This window comes from Haemaphysalis longicornis, unplaced genomic scaffold, assembly GCF_048455015.1.
Source record: "Haemaphysalis longicornis isolate Haplotype H1 unplaced genomic scaffold, Haemaphysalis longicornis Haplotype H1 scaffold_10, whole genome shotgun sequence".
Classification (NCBI taxonomy): Eukaryota; Metazoa; Arthropoda; class Arachnida; order Ixodida; family Ixodidae; genus Haemaphysalis; species Haemaphysalis longicornis.
The window spans coordinates 73,738,597-73,762,472 of record NW_027526204.1 but is presented as its reverse complement, the minus strand read 5'-3'; the positions used below and the strand labels follow the sequence as shown (position 1 = coordinate 73,762,472).

The window sequence follows — 23,876 nt, the reverse complement described above, 5'->3', positions numbered from 1 at the left end:
AGAGGGGGAGTAAGTGCGGCTCGACTACTTCGGACTTAGCTTTGTGGCGACCAGTTCAACTACATTTTAACTCAAATAAAGCAAATAATGCCTATTCTCACAAAAATACGTATATTTAATACAGAAACAACTAAAACAGTTCTTGGGACATTAAAAAACATTAAGGATTAGTATGCATACTTGGCAGGCACAAAACCCTTCCGCTACATTTGGCGTAAAACTGCCTTGCTCCCATAGTTGCTCGTTGCTTCGCGTGTTTTGTCCGGTTGTTTGGTCACTGTATTTTACAAATTACTTCGTTTTATCGCATAATGAATAGTGAAGTTAGCTTATTTATCAATTCATTGTCTTGTTATGCGACCTGACCGCCGATAACATCACCGCCAGAGGTGTACGTTAACACCGTACGTCTTAAAGTTTGCGTCGATGTCTGGCGCGTTCTGACATGGGCGTAACAAGCGCGTACCAATGCATTCCGCGTACGACGGAGTACGCCGGTTCCTTACGCGCTTACGCCGGTTTACGTCATTGCACGAGTATGTCGGTTCTACGCGTGCGTGTGGTTGGGCCTTGAGTGAACAGGCAATTCATGTGATTAAAAACTCCAAATTACCTTCGAGCAAACTTATACTACGAGGCATTCCTGAGCAACGGACATGGGTGATGGCCTGTGTCATGCTGTGAACTTCTCTGCTCCTTTGCAGTTTCAATTTTAGGTTCATTCCATAACTGTGGTGCTGCGAGCAGTTTGCGGCAAACAGCGAACACAAAGACGAGGCAGTGAAAGCAGAGGTTTCTTGCCACGCAATCTCCGTTGGCCATCCTTGAACAAGCTCTCGCAGCCGTATAATCTCTTTCCAGCCGCAGGGTGTGATAGAAGCAGCATGGCATGCTGGTCATGCACGCCAGAAGCAGCCCAGGCAGTGGTGGTGGGTGGCAGCGCTTGGGTGCAAGAGCTAGTGTGGTGGCTGTGATGAGAGGTGAGGGCACAAATGGGATACCCTACCGTACCATGGAGTTTCTAGTGGCAGGACCATTCCAGGGCACATCGTAGGCTTCCTCCAGGGACTGGCTGTTCCTCGGGTCCATGGTCCTCATGTATGAGGTTCGGGCATACTGGCTGACCAAGGGAGTACCTGTGTCCGAGGAGACAAATGTTATGAACACACTAGCACGTAGTTCTACCCATACAACGTAGAATAACTTTCGTTTTCACTGAAACAGAGATACAGAGTACCTAAGTATGGACAACGCATGACCATAGAAGTTCCCTACAGTAGGCATGTTCAGGCTAGTTGACTGCACCCCAAAAATTTCAAGCAGTGCTTGGGTGCTCTCGATGAAACTGGATAAGTGTAAGATGTATCAATTGTCTTACTTTTGCTCTTAAGTAATCGTGAAAAATTGTGCTGAGTGAAGCAGCCCGTTAAGGTGAGCTGTTCTCTATCCCATTAGGATTAAGAAGTGATGCCTGTTGCGGTGCGATCGCCTATAGAAAATGTGCGCACAACTGAAGAGAGTGCTTCCGGCACAAAAAATGACGGAGTTGGTATTGCTGAATCACTGACCTCCAGTACTTCGAGCTTGTTTAAAATGTTTTAAATTGTCTTAGAGAGCAGCAGGTACGAACAATCAAAATAGAAGTGAACAAAAAGTGTCACTGCTGTAGAAAATGTTGAAACCTCAAGAGAGTCTTTGTAGTCACATGGCGGCATACTCACAGGTGAGAAGTAAAATGGCTTGCAAAGTTATGCGTGCTCGTTTTTCTGACGTGGCAAGATATTTTAAGCGACATCACATCAGTGTGCCTTCCCAGCTTATACCAAAATACGACTGCCATTGTGTCAGGTTGATGCTTAGAATGCCATTAGGTAGCAGTGACTTGTAGCATTACTACTCAAGTCTGTAAGCTGAGTTCTTGGTTGCAGACAGTTTCATTAAAGGAGTACTGACACGAAATTTCAAAGCTGAGATAACTATGTAAAACGCTTCCTTTTTATCAGGAGATATCTCCCAGCAAGTTTCAACAGCAACCGTTCAGCAAAACATATTTAAAATCCATTTTAATCTTCGCCCGCACGAGAAAGCCCAGAGCGGGCCGACGTGACATCATCTGCTACGTGCCCCAAACTGCCGACGTCGGGGCTCCCGTGACGAAGCCGACGCGCTGGCTGTGGTTGGCGCGCGCTGCTCGGGCGTGTGTACACGTCATGGTTTTGGGACTGACGTCATGCGGCCCGGGCCTGTGGGGACGGCGAAAACCTCGGCCGGTCTGGGCGCGCGCGTGCGCTCGCTCGCGCGCGCTTCCAGAGAGGCAGCGATACGGCAAGAATGGTGACGTCATGTTATACATGCTGTCATGGCGGCCGCTCGGCGTTTTTCAGTCGAAACCGAAACTGGCACGAATAAACGACGCCGTAAATGAATGTTTACGCTGCGCTCGACCGTCTAATCTGTCATTCTATGATTAGTGGGCTGGTAGGCACGCATAGCAGCGAAAAAAACGTAACATAAAAATTTCGTGTCAGTACTCCTTTAAGTGATGATCTAAGCTCTTTTTCCAAGTTTAATGTAGGTTTCATTAAGAAGGATGTCACTATTGACTGCACGCTCTTTCTGCCAACCATATGCATGCTGGTTCAATACAATGAAGCTCACATAAAGGTATTTAATGTAGGATGTAATAGAAGAATGTGGTAGCATGCAGCAAATCAGTAAAGCATGTAAACGAGGAGGTACACATTTTGTAAACTTGACACGTTTTTACAAACAATTCCACAACTGTATAAAAAATTTACAATGTCTATGCAGGGCACTGTAAGGAAAAGTGCCAGCATGCAGATTATGAGTGACACATTTTGTAGTTGTTTTTCCATTTCTGAGAATCACATATTTCAACTTTAGTTCTTACTGTCCTTGTATGGCTAATGATATCGTACTGTGCAAGAAATAATGTAAGTACTGAGCCTGGTAGCTTGTGTCACTGCTGCCGTGCCAGCAAGATACAGGGGCAAGGCAGTGGTACATATTGCGCAGTTTTGATACAAGTACGTTTGCCCATTCTGGGCTGCTCCAAAAGGGTGAAAATTGTGAAAATTGCTTCAAAAACAACCCGAAAAGCTAAAATTTTGATGCTCATGTCAGTTTCAGTGGACAAAACTGCCGACTTGACAGCGCGATTTACCAAGCAGCCCCAAGGTGACACTGCTTTTAGCGGTTCGATTAACTGATCAGTCAATCAATCAATCAACCAATCAAAACACTCAAGGATCAGATAGCAAAAAATTCCCCAAAGTTTGTTTTTTTCGAAAGTCACATTTTTGAAATGCACGTTTTATATTTTGTGCATTTTCAGTTTCTCAATCGAAAACCATTGCAAATCTCCATAAATACACTTGTCTCTGCTGAGGCGATGAATTGTGTGTACAAGTTTACGAAATAAACGACAATTTTTGAAATGCTGTATCTCCGAAATACCACCATTGGGTGCTGCCATCTTGGTGTGATTGCCGTATTTTCCCGTGTATAAGTCGCAGTTTTTTCTGAAATTTTCGTTGGTGTGTCTTATCTACCGGCGTGACTTATGTGTGAAATTAATTTGGTACGCGGCGGCTTCATGCGGTCCGCGCTCGGAAAGGTGCCTGTGCGCTGCATGATGTCAGCGCACGTTAAGAGACGCAGCTCTATGGTCTAAATGAATGAATTATCTCTTTGCAAGTTGGAGGAAGAAGGCTTTGATGGTTTTGCCTAAATGTCGTCTGTAAGTAAATGCCATCTGCGTGCATCAATAAACTATTTTTGAGAAGTTCTCTCTAGGTTTTAAACGGTATATGCACATGTCTAGCACTGCTTATTGGGGGAGGCGTTCAGAGGCGGTGGCTGCCGCAACCATGTACTTTCGCCAAACTTTCTAATGAACTGATCCTCTATGGGTTTACCTGATTAACAAGTGCGTTTTGTGCATACTTGTACACCGGTGTGACTTTATACGTTTTTTTTTGGAAAAACTGCCGTTTTGAGGGGGGTGCGACTTAAACAAAAGTGCACCTTATAGACCGGAAAATAGGGTATACTGGCTGAGCCCTCGTCTTGCGCTTCGAATAGTCTTTTTTTATGGTCGCTTACTCACAAACGCACATAGGCAGAAAAAAAAAACTGTGAAACGAAGAAATCAATAGCTTATAAAGTGCAATTGGCTATCTGGCCGAATTCTCTGAAGTGGCCGTCCTGATCGCCGGGCGAAGTGGCTGCTATGTAATTCAGGTGCTCAGCATGCTTCGCTGATCTTTTTCCTGGTTTAGGTCATGTGAAAGGCTGGGTTCACGTTTAGCCATTTTATCTGTTGCAGCACTGGACAGTGCTGCAACAGATAAAATGACTTAACAGCAGGCATAATGCATTAGAATATGTGCCAGATTACAGGAAGTGTGCTGCTTGAAAGAACGAGTTCATCGAAGACGTAGCGCTCACGACTTTCCTGTGGTTCATCCTTGAGTGTGAAACGCGGTGCATGTGTCTATAATTGGGGTTCATGAAGTGAAATTTTGGATAAATTATGGTGCTATAAAGCGCTGAATCATGCTTGTTTCGACAGTGAGCTCGCAAGCTGCAGTTGTGGCGCGAGCAGCAGCGCCGTGAAGTGTTCAGGTAGCACCTCATAGCGGGACCAGTTACTATTGCGCGTAAGTAATAACAATTGATGTACCTGCAGTGAAATATATATGCCAGGTGTGAGGAGCTTGAACATAGCAATGTTACTGAAATTATGACCATGGTGAATGTGCACCCCTCGAATTGAAATAAGAGTGTTGGTGGGGCGCAACGATTGTAACCCCACTTCGCACAACTTTTGCTGCGGCTCTACACTCGTTCATGCAGTGCAGTTTGGCATTAGAAAAATAATTTCAGTGTTCAAATGATAATGAAAACCGTACAATAGCAGCATTTTTCAATTCGATACTTTTAACGGCTGTCTACGTTGTCAGTCATAAAGAAGGTACTCCACTTTGTACCCTAGCCTGTTCACTCTTTCAGCCCCGAATGTTTTCTTTCTACGAAAAAGATGCTTTCTGTGTGTTTTCTTTAATATTTGGACCATATAAGCTTACAAACAGAAAATTGGGCTTGTGATGCAAGTAGGTAGAGATCTACAATCATGACATCTAATTAGGCCATTAAGTAATTAAAGTTTTAAATTCCAGCAGAAAAAATTTTTGCTTGTTTTCTTGAATTTTGGAAACCACTGAACCTACATACAAAAAATAAAGCTGGTAGTGCAAGCACTTTTAGATTTGCAGCCATGTCATCAAATCAGGACTTCGGTCCTTGGGGTCACCCCGACGTCAGCCTGGTCTCCATTGCAATGCCTTTCTACTTTTAGCATTCAGCTGTGGTAAAAAACTAACGATGGTGATATCTATCAAAGAAGACCTCCTTGAAAAACTATTTCCCTGAAAACTAGCTGTTTTTGTTTTGTTCTCAAACTGCTAGGAGAATTTAGAAAAGCTTTCTCCAAAGGCTATTTCAGTGTTGTGTTTATTCCGAAGTGATAAAAAAGTGTACTCATCCCCCCTTTCGAGTTGCTACATGTGTAGATTTTTAGGCTTTCAGGACAATGTATTAAATGTTAACTGCTTCAAATCAAGGTTCTCCTGCTCCAAAATCAAAATTTTGCTGTACTAAAGACTGCTCGCAAATCTATTTTAGCTGTCTCACCCCTGCCTTCCTCTACTTCTCCACCAGCACCCAAATCGTCAAGTTGGTCATCTGATATCAGTATACTTGATGTTGTGTTAAAGTGTTTTTATCTTCCATTAACTCGTTTCTGTGCTTGGCTGTGTCTGCTTATTTTAAGCTATTTATGAAGGGCCACTCACTCTGCAAAATAGTTGCCCTCTTCAAGCAGGCCCAGGCAATCACGATGGCAGTGATGATGACCGTGAAAGAGGCCACCACTGGTACCACGAAGTATGTCTTGTAGTAGAAGGGCATTTCCTCATCAATCATTGAGGGAAATGAACCGCCATCTGCAAGAAAAAAGGCACATCTTGTGAAGTTGGAAACAAACTTAATTTTTCTTAATTTTCTCAATGAACCTTGATTACATGCTGTGTAGGCACATACATTGTCTTGCTCACATCAGATTCAGATTTGGATGGTCGTTTTATTCAGTAAACTTTGCTCCCTTGATTGATTGATTGATTCATGTACACTGTGTAGAGGTAGACATCGTCCCGCTCACTTTAGATTTAGATGCTTCTTTTATTCAAAACACTTTACTCACTTCAAAAGTATGTTTCTTAATGCAGAGGCTTTGCAATGAAAGCCACGTGGCTACATTTTAAACATGGACTGGATAACATGATTTTATCAAAAAAAAACAACGGTACTTATGTACAACTGGAAAGGCTTTAGACGTCTTGTGTTGGTCCATATCACCAGAAAGCCTGCTCCTTCCAACATTTGTAAAAGCAATGATACCATATGATATTTTTAAAAAAAGCAACCTCGTAGTTTTGTTCACAGTATATGTGAATTTGTGGTCTTACATCAATATAGGTTTGCAAACTAGGGCCACATTGCAGAGCAGTGGGTTGTATAAGCACACGTGAAGCATGACTTTCTTGAAAAATCTTCTAGATATTACATTTATGCAGTAGTTGTCACCAAGTTCTGACACCTGGATGCAGGTCTTGCTTTGAAGCAAATGAGGCTTTAAAAACAAGTCTCGGGATGTTGCTCCAAGAGGTGAAAAATTAGTATAAGCAACACCTCTGGTTTGAGAAAGTGCTCAACAAGGTTTCCAGTCAATCTGCAATTTTTAGGGGCGAAGCCCTGTTCGCGTCTCATGTCGTCATCATCCTAACCGTCATCTCACGTAGTCACGGTACTAAAGAACACAGACACTCGTTTGTGCCTCGCACTAGAACGTAACGCGTATTAAAAAAACACTGGGACACTCGTTTTACAATGCCTGGTGCTAGAATGCTTCGTGCTGCAAAGACATGAGACTTTTACAGCAAAGTTGTATACCTCTACTTTCAAACAGTTTCATCTCCGTTGGCAAAAGCGCCAAGAGCACACTTATACACTGCTTGCTTCGCCCCTCCTCAGGTTTCATGTTAGTGGAGATAGCCTGGGATTGTTTTGCTTCAACCCTTTTCGGGTTGTTGGCGGGCCCTGCTCGAAAACGCAACTTGGCCGTTGTGGTCCACTGTTGGGGTACACCCGAGTTGCGTGTTCAAGCTTCAATTTCATGGCTTTTCTCAATGCGATGCACCCGTATTCTTTGCGTAAATCATGCGCCATCTCTTCTGGGATAAGTGAACTTTGTTGAGGTTTTGTTCTTTTTGCACTAGGGTGGAGCACAATGTTCAGCAGGGGCAGAGCGTTTTCAAGTGCATGCTGTTTGCCAAGAAGCATGGCTGGTTTCTTATCACGAGCGTTCTGTGGTGGTGCACTTAGCGAAAGCGATGATGACTTCAGTGAGGAAGAGAGCTGTGTGCCTCCGTCAATTAGTAATGACAGTGATTCGAAAGAAGTGAGTGACGAAGACCATGATGAAGTGGAGACAGCCCTGTGCGGATCATTTCTCAGTGAGCTACAGATTTTGTCAAAAGACAATCAAATGATGGCAAAAGCTTTTTTCGTGGCATCTAGAAGTTTCCATTGTCAATAGTTTTGTTTGAAAGCGCACACAGCTGCAGAATCATGGTGAGAAATAGCAGCAAAACCTGCAGTACCGCCGAAATTCTCATCCAACAGCTGGTGGGTGATCTGAGAGCTCGAGCTGTGCGAGCTCTGCATTGCGAAGAAGGGCAGATGGGACGAGCCATTTCATCTACAAGCTCCCAGGCCGAAGCAGAAAGGACAGCGCTGTTTGTCGTGATAGAAAAAGAAAAATAGGCAGGAGGGAAACGTTTCCGGCAAAACCTGCAGTAACAACCCTGGCCTGCACCCAGGAGAATGCTTCGAGCAGTTTCACACGCTGGTCAAATATTGGTAAAGGAGTTGCCAGCAGAATGCAAAAGAAAAAATAAATATCCTGTGAGCTTTTTCTTGCATAGTTTCTGTTTTTCTTTGTGGCATCAGAAAGTTGCGGACCAGAACGGCAGGAAAGTGGGTAAAAGTTCTGGACTGCAAAAAGTGAATACAAAAGCTTTCTTTCGAAAGTGGAAGCTCCAGCAGTTTTAACATTTTAAGAAGTATGACCCGATTGACATTCCCTCAGGGTGGTGAATTTGGTTAACTTGTGCCACCCTGAAGAACAGCATTGAATAAAAATGTGTTGGCACCATTGTGCAAGGCTTGGCTTTTGTTAGACACGCTGTCACCAAGTACTACCAACCAACCAGTACACTCACACTTGCTTTCTTTTACAGTCAGCAGAAACTGCCTTCAGTGAAGTTATTTGTGCCACTGTGTATGATGTTCTTTTGTTGAACAGAGAATGCTGACAAACATTTGCACTAATAAGGGCACAGCTGGAAATTACTGGCATTGAGAGCACAATCGTGGTAAATGAGGACGGTGTAGTAAGCGATGCGAGGCCTTGTGAAAAACAGTAACCAGAAAGAAATTTAGCTTTTTTTGCAACAAAAGTGACCAATCTGCTGCATCGAGGACAAATACAGAGATTATTTACATATACATAAAACGTAACAAGTAGTGACACCAACCACCCAAGCACGCTTACCAAGTTTGTGGTGCACCGATACAGCGCCACTGTCTTCTGAAAATTTATGACAATAAGCATTCTTTATGGCATAGTGAGCAGAAAAGCACTGGTCTGCAATTGCTGAATGGATATGTTGGCATTGCGGGTGCAGCCATAGTGTCCTGAATCGTTGGTGACTGCTGTGCCGTTGGGTGAGGCAGTGGCGTGAGTACAAAGTTTAGTGCGGCAGGTGCTTAAATTGTTTCCCTGTAATAATGTCCATCAGACTGAGAGCCCTGGCCAGTCGCCCTTGTTAGGGCTATATTTAGGCTTAAGGCTAGGCATAATGTGGGGTCAAGTGATCTGCTTAGCTACACCAAATTCATTGTACAAAAAGCAGGGGTACCAGTACCAGCTGACTTCATTAGAGCTCAAATTGTAAGGGCTGGCATGTACTGCACTCACACCACTAGAGTACTCCTACCTACCAACTCACCGACCAACTCGCCCAACTTGCAACTGTACTAAAGAGTACATCTAACAGAAAGATACTTTGCTTCTTGCCTGATCAGTACTTCTGTAATTATCATGCTCAACTTACTCATGTAGGTTTCCGCACGTCTTTAACACACAGTTATGGTGCTTGCGCTACACAGCAGCGTTAAATCGACAGTTGAAAACTTAATCCCAAGTGCGCCCTATATGTAGTAAATGCGCTACTCAATAAACAATTCATTAAAAGGTCTTTGGAAGGCCTTTGGAATGGCCATTTAGCATGTGTAATTTGAAGGCCACAATGCATTCACTAGGTGCACCTTTAGCTAGCTAGAGTCACCAAGCTCTCGTGGTGTTGGGTGTGTGCCCTTGTTTCGCATTCCGAATACTCTGAATTAGATTCCCATCCAGAGCCTAACTTACCTAATTTCCTTGTCAACTCAATTACTGTACTTTTATCACATTTGCACTGTTGGCCATGCTGTTTGCCACTGTGGCTATGACGACACAGGAGACCAGATTTTTGGCATTTGCGTGAATCTTCCCTTCATTTAAAACAAACAAATAATAATTTTCTAGCTATCAAAATCTATAGCTTTTTATCAGTGCAGCATGTATCTTGTGTGCACTTTCCATTTATGATTTACCGGAAAGCCTTGTTGCCAAGGTAAGGTTTCTAGCGCCGGTGCTGCTCTTACCTGATAGGTGCGTGACAGCGGGAAGGTCAAGTGAGAAGTCGCCTCTGCCGTACAGATTGAAGGCGGCCATTCGGAAGTTGTAACGGGTGCCGCTGCGCAGCTCGGTCAGCGTCACAGAGTCCTTGGTGGCTGGGATGTGGAGTTGACGCCGGTCACCATCATCTGTGCCGTACTGGATCTCGTACTCTGCGGAGAGGCATAGTTGCATGATTTAGGAATGACCAAGAATACCCTAAATGAGCCACTGCCATTTGGATAACACAATGCTGCTAGAACTAGAATTTTAAAGCTGTGCACGTCATTTTGATCCTTCATTGGTATAGTTCGACAGCCGCTGCTTCACCATGGTGGACTTTATTCAGTCAAAAGCAGTTATCTATATGCGGTACGTGCTTAGGTACCGGGGGTGTAACAGCTGCGCCATTTGTGCAATTTAGCGCCAAACATGTCCACCTGTGCCATCCTGCGCCAATCCATTCCTATTGCACCTAACTTGTTTATCAGCGCCATCCTGCACTGCAGAGCCTGAGTTGAGCCGTGATATCTCGCAGCTCATAATGACCCGTGCCCGAAAACTTACCTGGAACATTGTGTTTTTGGTTGCAATGTGGTTATGGTTTTGGTTTCATCAAGGATTTCAGCGGCTATGGAAGTTGGGTTTTGCTTTGCTGTAAGGGCGCAGGCACTACGTGCCTTCTCTGCCACCACTTTGAATTTATTTGTGTCGCATTTGCTCGGTTTTTTGTTTGCCGGTGCCGGCCGCTGCGCCACAATCAATGGAAAATGACCATAAGTGAGTAAAATGTTTTTGTGTTACATCGTAAACAGACAGAAAGCTGAATAATATTTGCATGAAAGGTTGTAGCTGAACATGGGAGGTGAACAACGTGGTGAACAGCATGGGAGGTGAACAACAATTTAGTCAACTATCTTTGACGAGCGTAGTTGCATGTATTGAACAAACAAGTTCTTGAATGCTTTTGAAAGCTATGTTCTGCTTCACGCGCACTGAAACCACTGTTCGATAGAAACCACTGTTCGATGCAAGCCAACACCTTGTTCTGCGGAATGTCGCCGTGAGTTCAGTTAGCACTGCCGCCTACCAGACACAAAGCAAGGCCTGTTCTCGGATCCTCTTCTACTCGGCATGTGAGGTCTTTGAATGGCGATAATGCGACCTTTGAATTTTGATAACGTGGTGCACTTGCTGAGGCCAAAGGCAGATAATTCCGCATATTGTAAAAATCCAGATAAGGTACAAGAACTGAGTTCTTGGTTCGGAATAGCCCCTAGTGCACAGCGCAACGCCTAGTATAGTAGATAAATAAATTAAACTTAATTAGCAGAGGGTTGGAACAGCAGCCTGTGCCAGTCCCCTGCCAAACGGCCTTTCTGGCTGCTCCAAACCTGCTCCAAAAGGCTTTTCTGGCTGCTCCAAGACTGCTACAAAATGCAATTTTGCCTGCTCCCAGTACAGCTTCCAAACCCATGTACCCTGTTCCACCCGAGGCCATGAAGAGTTTGTTTTAGTAAAAAAAAATTGGTGTTTTATAGTATCCACAGCGCTTTTCCAGCAGCAAGCAATGCTTTATTCACTGAGAAATTAAACAATTTCAGCTGAAATTTCAATTCTCCCACTGAATTGTATGTTTTGTGACGCCAGCAATGACGTATTTTGGGTAGGCATCTAAAAAAAAAGTGAGTACTATGTCGACTGAGGCTGCCACTTATTGCAAAACGTGCCTTTGGTTATTTTGATTACTGTCCACCTTCCTAAATGGCGCAGCGATATCATCAAGGACCACTGTTCGCACTCGGTTTGACGTTATCTCGTAGCAGATCACTGCCGCAGAGCATGTCCCGCACGGCACCCTCTGTGTACTGCTTTCTACTCACACTTTCGCTATATTCTCTCCCTCTCCATTCCTCCTCGCTCTCCCTTTGGTGTCCCTGTTAGCTCAGTTACGACGAGGAATGATGGCAAGGTACGCTGCAAAACCACAGGAGTGGGTGCTTAAGAGCTGCGCTCTGAAATTAAGCCAGCCAATGGGTTTATAACTGACAGTGAGTACTGTCTAAAGCGTTCCCCTCCGGCCCTCCCAGTATATCATGAGGGTGTCACTGAGCATTCTGCCAGTCATGCTGTGTGCATGTAGTTTCCTGAGACAGCTCGTCCAAATGGGTATGATTACTGGAGAAGTTTGTCATAAATGTGCGTATGATACGTCCACTTCGTACATGGATTAAAACCATGAATACCGTATTTACTCGCATAATCCTCGCACTTTTTTTTCGGAAAAGTCAATGCAAAGTTAGGGGTGCGAGAATTATGCGGGAAAAAAAAAATCCGGTGCACAGTGTTGCCAATTTGCCTTATGCCAGTCCCGCTAAATGTAGCGGTCGTTTTTTGTATATGTAAGCTCAGTGTTGCCAACAGCAGCTATTTCTTTTTATTTTATTATTTATAACGTAAACAGTCTCCCGTCGATCAGCGATCATGAAATTGCCGCCTTTGCTTTCTGGCGCGCGCCCTATCTCGTCGTCGTATGTGCGTGCCCTGCTTCAGTAACGCACGTTGAAGTCAGTGACGCCGAAGTGCCTGCCTGCGACACGGCTGCCGTGTTCGATCGCGTACTCTTTCGCTTTCAATTTGAAAGCGGCAGTGTAGCTGGCGTTCCTACCCATGGCGAAGCGGCGCTAAGCACAAAACAATTAGATCAAAAAGTTCTCAAAACGGCAGCGAGCTATCCACCACTAACTGCTGCCGCTCAACGGCGGGACCACGACGGCGACACGACGACACGACAGCGGGCTGCGCGAACACCGTCTAGTTGTGCGCATGCGAAACATGCGCAAAACCGGCTCAAGGACAGTGTGAGTAGCGTGTTAGGGCGCCTGTTAGGGAGTAGCCATGCAGGTTGTTAGGGCGCCTCTCCGCCGAACGGAGAGGCGGCGGGGGAGGGCGCGCATTGGAGAGCGCGTGCACCATGCGGGTTTCGCGACCAGGCAACTTTCGCCGCTGCAAAGTTGGGGGTGCGAGGATTATGCGAGGAACCAAAAAATCCAAGTTTTGATGGCTCACATTAGGGGTGCGAGGATTACGCGAGTGCGAGGATTACGCGAGTAAATACGGTATGTGATGATGGAAAAATGACAAAGGCTACTGTCGTGACTGCTTGTTGTGGGTTTCCAGAATTCTCGGTGTTTGTTGTAAGTGGATGCTAGAGCTGGTACCAGTTAACTGAAGCAGCATAGACAAGTGGCCAGAAGGGTGCTTTGCTTGAGTGTGGACTCAATGCAAGTGCCAAAGACAGTGCCTGCAGTGCAGCACATAGTCACGCAGTATGAGTGCAAGCATGCTTGAAGCCAAAGGGGCAATCATGCAGGGATGACCAGCCAATGCACTGAATTTGCAACAAGCTGCTCAGAAACAAAATCCATAGCAGACGTAGTGTGCTGGTTCACGTATGCACAATCATAAGTATAGATCTCAATCGTTGCGGCAGAAGTCAGAAGGTGGAGAAATTAAGGTTGGCCTATTAAATGTGCCTTGAAAAGGAAAAGCAGCTGATCACCAGTCATGGCAGCTTGGGGGTTGCGACTATTCCAAACAGTAAAAGGAGGGCACTAGATGTAGGGTACTAGGGCACTAGATAATTACACTATATGTAATAAAGAATTACACAACATACAGCACTCGCACCGACTTTCAGAGCAGTGTGCAAGAAAGAAAATGCTAATTTGGTGTAAATAGAGCAGAAATTTTGAAACCGTGCATCAACTTTGATCAGGACAAGAAGGCGTACCGAGACGTAAAAATAATGTTGAAATAACAGTAATCTAGAATGAGGCTGATCCAAAGTTTGTGGCGGCTTCCCTTCACCATATGTTAAATTTACCAACGTAGTTATCTTCTACAGGACACGTGATCTTTTGTAATAGGTCCACAGGCTAAATGAGTGCCATAATGCTTGGTTGAAGCTAACACCGTTTGACTGAGCTGGAAGTTCGCCTTAGACTGTATTTAAAACACCATTGTATTCTTCTTCCACAAAAACATATTTTACAATTGATATATGTCTTCTATCAAAGTGTAATAATCTTGTGTATTTTTGAAGACATCTGGGAAGGAAGGTTACGTGCACTTACGAACGACAGGTGAAGCGACGGATGAGGGGCTGTTCCAGTGCAGGCTGACAGAGGAAGATGTGATGCCCGTGACTTTGACGTTAGGCACCGATGGTGGGTCTGAAAAATAAAAGTAAACACATGTTAGGAGCACTGTTAAGAGTACTCAACTTGTGACGTCAAAACCGATTGCGCCTTTGGTGGATAGGATCTCCACCAAGTTGGATAGGAGTTTTTCAGGTGTGAGGAGCTGGAAGGCATTGCTTCAAGTGCGGAATACTGCGATACTGGTGAAATAACGGAACATCATACTAAAATAGGCTATGAAAGCACCTAGTGTTTCAGGAGCAAAGCTAGATTGGTCATTTTGTCATTTTGACATTTGTCTTTCAAGTGTATCCAGGCCTTAGTGATGTAGGTTCTCTATAGTGTAATGTGGAGCTGACATAGCACGGTTTTGCTGAAAATTTGACGTGTCATTAAGAACAGGCGACATGATTAGCCTTCTCGTCAAGGAGCAGGCCATTCTTGTTCAAACCGGCAAGTAGCTGTTTCATCCATGTCACCATAACAACACTGTCAAAGTGCGCATGTGGGCCAAGCCTGTGCGCATGTGGGCCAAGCCTGTGCTCAAAGTGCGTTCTGTGGTGTTGTGGGATACAAAACTGACTTGTTTCAAGCTGCCAAAACTGCGGAATTCATGATATGTCACAACCTAATTAGGCTGGCTCTTGTAAGGTCGAGCGAGTTGACAACGTTCATCTTTGAAGATGTAACACAACAAACACAACCAAGGAGAAAAATTATAACCCGTTCCCTCCGAAGCTTGACCTCTTTGAAAACGAAATTGGTGCAAATTGAAATGCAATGACCGCAAAACGAAAACACTTCTGCCAGAATCAAAAGGCAATGACCAAAATGAAAGCACAAAACCATCAATTGACCAAAACAAAACCCTTTCATTTCGCTGAGTTTTACCCAATCGCAAATGTTTGGTATACATTATTGTACATCATTCTTCTGCGATTATTGAGAACGCTTACATTCAATGGCTGCCCGCTCTTCCGTGAAGTGCATCATGCACAGCCTACCCATGCCGTGCTCGAATGTGAAGTGCCTCATGAGAGTGAGTGACCGCAACTGTGATGTGGCGTGATGCGAGCGATATCACGCAGGAGTGCTATAAGCTCCAACAAGGGCATAGGCAACACTTTATCCCTGGCCAATGCCCCCAGTACATGCAGAATACTTCAAGGACATTACCATCATTGTCATCACTAGAGCATAAAGATAAAGTGGCTTTGCTGCAAGGCGTTTCGATGTACGTCACCACCAACGGTTCAAGTTGGCCAGTACAAACTTTGCTTGAGAACCGATTCCACCGCCGACCCAGTCATGTCCCGGGCTGGATGCGGTAGTGCGAGAGGGCACACCCCCACTGTGCAGGCACAGCAAATCATGTTTCCTCGATTTTTTTTACTGTAATATCATTCATTCTCCATGTTCTATTCTCACCAAGCGTATTTAAATGGCGTTACTTCAGTATGTGGGAGAATTTACCCCACTGCATAGGTACAACAAATCACTTATCCATTCCTTTGCTGTACTACTGTTTTTTAGATGCAAAGCATCTCTTGCTTGGGGCTATGTCCATTGTCCTTCTGGCGTCCGTCCGCACCTCACCTCTCCACGCCAGCTATGATAACGTCACTCCCTCCCCTCCTCCTCTACACGCCACCTGTGTGTGCTGCTCCTCCTCTCACCCTCTCCACGCCAGCTGTGATAACGTCACTCTCTCCTCTCCCCAACAGCTGTGCGTGCTGCTCCTCCTCTCCCCTCCTCCTCCTCGCCACTTCAGATAAACCAGGTCCGCGCCACTCCCTTCAGTTGCTGCTTCGGTCTGTGCCGTCCGATGAGCTTAAATGGACGCCAACGATTCTGGCAGTGACCCGCCGCAGTGGCTCAGTGGCTAAGGCGTTGCGCTGCTGAGCACGAAGTCGCAGGTTCGATTCCCGGCTGCGGCGGCCGCTTTTCTGATGGAGGCGAAAAGCAAAAAAATTACACCATCTTCCCACGTGGGAACCCTGAGGAGATGCAAAGCATCTGGAGTTTGCACAGCTTTGCATCTCCTCAGGGTTCCCACGTGGGAAGATGGTGTAATTTTTTTCCCTATTCTATGCTCGCATGACATGTTTTAATGACTGTCTTTTGGTCAAGCTGCTCAGGCCAGCGGTGGCAGCTTTTCCAGCCTGGCTTTCCACTCTTTCCGCTGCCTCACACACCAGTGTGCCAGGATGCTCGTGTGTGCATCGACCCTCTTTGTGCCGTTGCTGTGGCCACTTTTCTCGGTGCCACGGAAGATGATGGCAAAGCAGTACAAGCAGGAACAATTTAACGCTTGTAGAAACATTACTCAAAAACACTTAGCCTGCTGGATTATAATGCTTTCACATCTCTACGGCAGTGATGCGATCGCTTCACCAAACAGTGCACTTTAATTTAAGTAATTCCACTGAATGTGTATCAAACTTTGCCTTCAGTTTGTAGAAGCAAAGCTGAACCATAGAGTATTTTTCTAGTCAAGAGGAAAAAGTTTGTGAAAGTTTAAATGTCCTTTTATAAATTACGTGAATCGAAATTTATTTCTAACACAAAGCACTAGGTGCCAACAACTGGCAAAATTTTGTCAGTCATTCTATCAATGTGAAACCTGTCAATCAAGGTCACAGCACAAGAATTTCCCCCCCAAAAAAACGTTGCTAGGCAATGCCCAGGGCATCGAGCACAAAATAAAGACGAAAGGAAACAAGATGGCAAACAATAACCAGGTGGGCTCACCCTGCTCATGCGCTACCACTTACTGACCTTAGTGAAATGACTGCAACTTTTTTGCTTGATGTTGTACCGTGCAGTTGCCTTTTTTAAACAAAAATTATATAACAGCTTAGCCTGTTTTTAGGGGTTTGGAAACTGGAGCATGCCATTTACATTTAGCAGCATATAAAAAGGTGTGGCTAATTAATGATCCGAGTAGGGACTGCACAGGTTATGCTTGCACGACACACTATTTTGCGAAGTGTTTTATTTGCTTCAGAAAACACATCCTGCTGTTCGTGTGGGCTCAATCATTTTAGAGGAATACTGACGAAATTTTTGTGTTAAGTTTTTTCCACGGTTATCGGTGCCTACCAGCCTACTAACCATAGAATGGCACATCAGACGGTTGGTAGCAGTGTAAATAATTATTTACAGCCTCGTTTATTCGTGTCAGTTTCGGTTTCCACAAAAGGAACACTGAGGCGGCCGCCATGACAGCACGGCACTCGTGACATCACTGTTTTCATCGCACCCTTGCTGGTGTAGACACGCGACGTGCCCAGACCGGCCGTGGCGTGGTCTCCACCATCTCCATGCGCCTGGGCAACATGGCGTCAGTCCTAAAACTTGTGCCTGAGCACGGGTTTTGAAACTGACGTCGCGCTGCTCAGACGTGCCTGAACACACACCTGAGCAGTGCGTTCCAACCACAGCCAGCACGTTGGCCACGTCACGGGGTCTTCACGTCGGCAGTTTGGTGTAGGAGGAGCACATGGCATCATGCTGATGCCGATTGTGAAAGGGTATGTGTTCTGATCTTCTTCGTGTGCACAAAGGTTAAAATAGGATCAAAACGTGGTATACTAAATGGTTACTGTTAAAACTTGCTGGGAGATATCTCCATATACAAAGGAAGCATTTTACATAGAAATGTCAGCTTTGAAATTTTGTTTCAGTACTCCTTTAACGAAATGTGCGAGGAAAAGCATACCAGAAAAACAAACCTTTTTAGGAAAAGCTTACCAGAGGTCTTGAACTACCAGTGCTGAAGGATGTATTTCTATGTTAAAAGACCATTTTACTGCTTATGTTAAAGACCATGTTACTGCTCCAAGGAACACACTTCTCACTGCTCCAAAACCCTGTACTCCAGCTCCAAATGCCCCTTTTGGTTGCAACAAAATCCATTTTTCTACTTCAAAAGCTGCTACAAAACGGCTTAGGCCAATTGCATTACATGTTGTGTGCAAAGCTTTTTGTTTGTTCCAGTCCAGGCGTTTGAATTCATTAGGCAAGTTTCTGTTACCTTGAAAATGCTAGCAGCACTGGAAAATCTTCATGACATTGCTCAACAAGTCAAGTCAGACACCACAGGCCCCATGTGCCCCAAAATTTCTCTGCAATGTCTTTTCACAGTGGATAATGGCATTTTAATAGCTTCCTTTTGCAGTACCAACCTACCTCATGTTTTCTAAATGGTAGGGTCGCTGCAGCTGTAACAACCAAAATTGCATGCATCTGGCACCGAGAATGTCTAGTTTTGCAGTAGACGCTATTTTGATGGGAGTTCTTATGAACATATTGCATCACTGTGGCGTTGCACTGTGAAGAACATCTTTACGGGAACAAGTACAGCATGGGCGTATATAGTATCGCGCACAATACCTCCATTGAGTGTGGTGCAGGCCACTTCTTCAGAGGCTGGTCCCGAGCCGACCTCGTTGAAGGCCTTGAGCATGAAGCGGTAGGTGGAGGCTGCCTGCAGGCCCCGGAACGTCCGATGGTCCTTGTCCCGATTCACCGTGTCATGCACGAATGGCGTGCCGTCCATCTTGTGGCCAATATAGTAGCCCTTCAGTTCGCCATTGAGCTGGTCAGCTGGCGGTGGCTGTGTGGTTTGTGCATAAAGTGGAGGCAAGCAGCAGCAGGGTTAGTGTGCGCCACACAGTTATTTTGCTTGAATAACTTTACAACCTATAATGCTCAAACGAAAGAAACAGAGCTTAAAACCACACCAGGAAACTATATGCTGTTTGCGATATTATGTAATTATTATTTCTTTTATCCTTTCTGAAATTAACAGCCAAATAGGCACTTATGAAACTTCATGTAATATATGCAAATAATAAAATATGATGTTCCTGATGTCTGAAGGAAGTTCCAAAACAGCCAGTTAGCACAGGTATTAACATGATCCACACTTAAGCACATTCACGCTTGGGTGAAAAGTATAAATTTATGCACCATTTTACAGCTTATGCCATTCTAGACTGGTCCGTGCAAGTGAAGGCAAGCCAGAAAATTTTGGACTTGTGAATTCAGTTAACTAGAGTAGAGAAGTCAGTCAGCAAGCAACAAGCTCTGCCACCATTACTTTTGGACTATGACAGCCGCAAAGTGCCAAGAAAGCTGTCTTGTCAGCTCGGTATTTTGGAAGTGTAAATGCTACTTGCGAAGTGCAAATATTCAGTATGAATCGGTCAGGACACCGTGTGCAAGTGAAAGCATGGGATCGTTCTTGAAGTGATTTTGCACCACTTGCTGTCACTTGCAACTGGTGCCCTGAGCGATGCATACTCGTGGCTTGTGCTCTGTATAGCATGTGCATTGTTTTCAACACAACTTGTTGGCAGATCGCATTGGGTGTGGGCCGCTGAAATTTAGACATTTGTGGTTTATCCAGGTGGAGTAGGTCCTTGCCTGCATGCGTAAGTAAATCCACCATGATATTCTTCAGTTTAAGTTCACAGCTTAGTTGGCACGTGACAGGTGCGCTCACCTCCCAGGAGACCTTGATGTTTCGGGTGTCCAATGCCTCGCACTGGATATTCATCGGTGGTGCACTGGGTTCTGAAAGCGTTGACGGCAAAACACTTTGTGTTAGAAGTGGGTGAATGCAACAGAGCTAAGAACCTATAGGCTGTAGGAAGTGTCCTAAACCTTTCCGTGTTTGAAACATAGAGTTCTCTTTATGCATTAACCGTATCACATGCTTCTACACAACTTTTCTGTGCTAGTGCTTTTTGTGAGTAGTGGAGCTCTGCTACAGTTTCACACTCGAGCGAAAATTCCCTGGTTCTGTACTTCCCAGCCTGTTGGAAGCACCGACTTGCATGTCACTTGCAAAATACGGCTCCTGTGGCATCTCGTTTTGCATGTAGCTTCTGTTCAAAAGTAAGCTCAGCCTTTTTCATACCTTCGGCTGCTGTTGTGAAGGTGACTGTTTCCGATGGGTCTCCGAATCCGACTGAGTTCTCTGCCAAAACCAGGGCCAGGTACTCCGTTCCCGGGTGTAGGTTGGTCACCATGAGTGAGGTCCGCATGCCGTCCACTTCCTGCTCCTGGAGCACGCTACCGCGAGCTGCGTCAGCATTAGAACAAGAATTACGAGCGAACAGACCTGCCTCATAGGTGGTGCGTGGAACGGTCCTGTTTGAAAATCGTTTGTAAAGCCTCATTTGAAAATTTTGCTTTACGATTATGACGAAATGGGTGGTAACTGCAAAGTTAATGCTTGGGCACATTACCGGAACAAGTTGCTACCAAAAAGGTAGAGGCTATGCTATAATTTAGACAAGGTTTTTTAATGTTCTCTCCAAACACAGGTTCTTTAACTTTCGTCATGTAACACTGCAGCATATTTTCAAAACGTATGCTTTGAGTAACTTCTGAAATGGTATCATGGTTCTCCCAGTGGATGTGCTGAGAAATGTCCCACATGCACCATTGCCAAACCAGTCTGAGCCCAGTGCTTGCAAGTTAGGTGGGAGAAGCCGTATAAGTGACGTTTTCGTGGGCTGATGCTGGGCTGGCAGTGCCCTACCCTTTGCCATTCTTGAAACTTGGGGCCCAGCGGGTGCCTGAGTGTCTCATTAGTTAGCATATAGAAATAACTTGATCTTTTGATGTACCATTTGCAATGTGCCTATGCGATATTTGGGTTTGTCGGGACAACTGATCCTTGAAACAAGTAACTTTCGTGGATATTGTTGTAAGCTGCCACGAGACATGTCATCCTCTCCCACCCTTCACATTACAAATAATTATGGGACGATCTGTTGTCGATTTATTTAGTGTACATAAGCAACCTATATGGGTCATTTGCATCGCTAATCAGGCCCAAATGGATCTTGCTCACTCTTTAAAATGTGTGTCTCAGGCTGCTTCTTTTTGCACCTGTCACCCTTTCCCCTTGTGGGAAAATGTCTTTTATCTTGCACCGTTGTTGATTACGAAGGCTGGTCAAATACTCACAACAAAACCCCTTGACTTGAATTATGCACTAGATCCCTGTTGCACTTTACCTCACGTGCAGGTTGCATGCTGAAATCATGTCCTCTTTCTTCTCTGCTGTACTAACACTCGTTCTGCCACGCTTGGTGTTAATGCTTTACTATCATTCATGCTCCTGGCATGGCTGCAGGGATCAAAGCTTCAAGTACTAGCACAGATTTCTTGTGGTCGACCCTTGTAGTGCTTGCACACTAAAATAAAGTAACTGTGCAGGGGCCTTACAGGTGTTCTCATGAGGGTCATGAGAATGCTTGGTTGGCCAGGACGAATGAGATGTGATGAGACATGGCATGTGTGCTATCAAAAAGCCAGTTTCAATTCAGTGACACTGGAATAGGCTTTGTTAGGAGTGCCTTGTAAAGAAATATTTCGGGGAAAAAGGGGAGGGGCCTCATATGTGCCTTACTTGCTCCCTTCAGAGGTGATGTACAGGTGAATTCGTTAAGCAATGGTGTGCCTGACAAGCTCCTTTGTTCCCCTTACACTTTTCTGGGAGCAAAACTGGGACACTGCATTTCTCCAGGTTGGAGACAACTTCCGACTTTGTAGCATAACATACCAAGGTTCAGTTTGCCCCACCCCTTGATTTGGCTCATAAGGTTTCTGATATCCATTTTGACCTACCAGTGATGCACTAAAGAGCTGTAGTAGAGCATACCATGCCTTTAGAGCAAGTGGCTACAAAACTTCCTCTCTAGTGTGGGGCTTTCAACACGTACCAGTTTCTACACCACATGCTGATGCTTTGCAGGGCCTCTTTCTACTCTCGATGAAAACTACAAATGGTTGTGGCAATGTTATCAGACTTATTGCATGCTTAGTGCAGCCTGCAGGCAAGGATATGGAAGTTATGCATCACTAGCCAAGTTCCAGTGCCCTCTGCCCAGTGGTGCCCCTGACCCTTATTCTTCCATTGCATTTACCCCAAATGATGCTACAAACATATCTGCAGAGATGCCAGACCTGCAGCAAGACATCTGCCGCTTTGACGTCTTAGTTTCAAAAGTTTTACAGTGAGCTTATTTGCCTCACTCTGTTAGCACCACTGATCATACAAGGGCCTTCACACACCAACCGGTGCTCCCCGTCATGGCAGCATCCGCACTGCACCGCATGCATTTTGGGAAATTGGCTGAGCGATGTCATGAAGCTAGACAAGAAAAGCATTGAGGGACTCTAAGTGATAGCGAGTGCTCCCAATGGTTGCAGTCGCCTGTTCTACCTTACAGATCAAGCATCATTCCATCATCATTCCAAGCTGCCTTTCTTCCCAAAATAATGCTGTGAGCCATCCTCCGTGAATTATTTTGTTTGTAACTCCTTGCCAGCCATGCAAGGTTATCTTACCTCATAGTGAAAGCGGAACACCGGTTTGTTTCTTTTGGTACTAGGCTGCACCCCGTCATTTCTTTTGATATAGAGAGTGTAGCCTGTTTGTTACTAACGTAGGCACTTGTTCGACTGACAATGTTCTCGTTTTGATTGAATGCTTTTCAAAAAAATTTCAAATGCAAGCAACATTCGATTAATCGACGATCGACTATGGACATGATTTTATTTTACTGCCTCTTCAGCCTTCTTGTAATTTGTTGCTGAGTACAAGTTCGCTCAAGTAAATGTTATTTAGCACCAGAACTTCATGTCCTTCCTGTCTACGTCCTTGCATGGACAGTGCCAGCGGCTTTCTGCAGCCTTTTATACACGTGCTTTTCTGATCATCAATCAAGCCTAAAAAGACGTTCACAGTGCGCATCAATGGCTGAAACGTGGCTGTTTTAAGGTTGTGCTTGCGGAGCTAACATTTGTACCTAGTCAACAGTCAACAGTATTTCCCGCATGACAGTACACCATCCCTTCTGGCTGTCCACCTGTACCAGGACGAATCGCTGGGCACTCTCTACCAGAAAGAGTTATGTAGCGACTGTGGTTGTTACCCCAACTAGAGGGACTGGAGGGTCATGACAGCTCACATTTCGCGTGAGGGTCTGCCTGGAGCCAGGTAGCCACGATGACCCTACCCCCTGTGTACCTCCTACAGGAGGCTGCCATTGCAGCTGTTCACCACTCACATGACTTCCTCCAGTAGCGGAAGACATAGCGGTTCACAGGTCTCTTGGGAGGGGACCATTTCACGGACACGTAACGGCTGCGGCGTTCTGTCACCACCACGTCTGTTGGGCTCTCCGGTGGCTCTGAAAGGAAATTAAGTGGTAGCAGCAGATTAGGAGGAAGTGCTAGATTAACGGGTATTGGTGAGGTGACAAGTTGGTGTTGCGTAAAATAAACTGCTGAATAATAATTCCCAGTACATATCTGCATCACGCATAGGGAACCAATTGCAGTAGTATTTACAGTACGTAATCACTAGGGCGCCATACCCTCAATGGGACTGTTTAGGTGCTTGAGTAACTCCAGACTTGAATCTTTGTAACATGTTTGCACGAGAAAGGGCGGTGTGCTTTATATGTTCACAGTTTATACATTTTTTGCATGCCACTGTTAAACGGGAAGAAAGCTGGATGGTACAATTCTGCACACATTGGCTATGCTTTCTGGCTGTTTTATGCGTCATGAAAGTATACTTTTGCCATTGTAGCATTAATGATTATTCTTGAGTGAGCTGCCATTACTCTCTTCTGCAAGGTTCCTGGACAACTCTTGACAAGCATGCAAAAGAATACTGGGTTCGATGCATCATTCAATGGGGAAAACGTTGAATTTAATGGCATGCATGATTTTCTTGAGCCCCATCATTTTAAGTATGGGGTGGGGGAGGGGGGTCTTGGAGC

General features: G+C 45.1%; 1 protein-coding gene across 25 annotated transcripts in view; it reads right to left on the bottom strand.

The window, feature by feature from the left end:
* LOC144158761 (cell adhesion molecule Dscam1-like) overlaps positions 1 to 23,876 on the bottom strand; it is a 172,348-nt gene that overhangs the window by 9,755 nt on the left and 138,717 nt on the right. For 22 of the 25 annotated variants that reach the window (XM_077689884.1, XM_077689897.1, XM_077689899.1 and 19 more), the window contains 8 exons: positions 23,157 to 23,279; positions 19,991 to 20,155; positions 19,574 to 19,644; positions 18,460 to 18,682; positions 13,999 to 14,097; positions 9,850 to 10,035; positions 5,877 to 6,026; positions 1,012 to 1,136 (listed from right to left, as the gene is read on the bottom strand). In XM_077689884.1, the coding sequence (XP_077546010.1) occupies positions 1,012 to 1,136; positions 5,877 to 6,026; positions 9,850 to 10,035; positions 13,999 to 14,097; positions 18,460 to 18,682; positions 19,574 to 19,644; positions 19,991 to 20,155; positions 23,157 to 23,279 (1,142 nt within the window). Of the gene's footprint in view, positions 1 to 1,006; positions 1,137 to 5,876; positions 6,027 to 9,849; positions 10,036 to 13,998; positions 14,098 to 18,459; positions 18,683 to 19,573; positions 19,645 to 19,990; positions 20,156 to 23,156; positions 23,280 to 23,876 lie in introns of all 25 variants that reach the window. The other 3 variants (XM_077689901.1, XM_077689877.1, XM_077689890.1) reach the window with 1 other exon arrangement.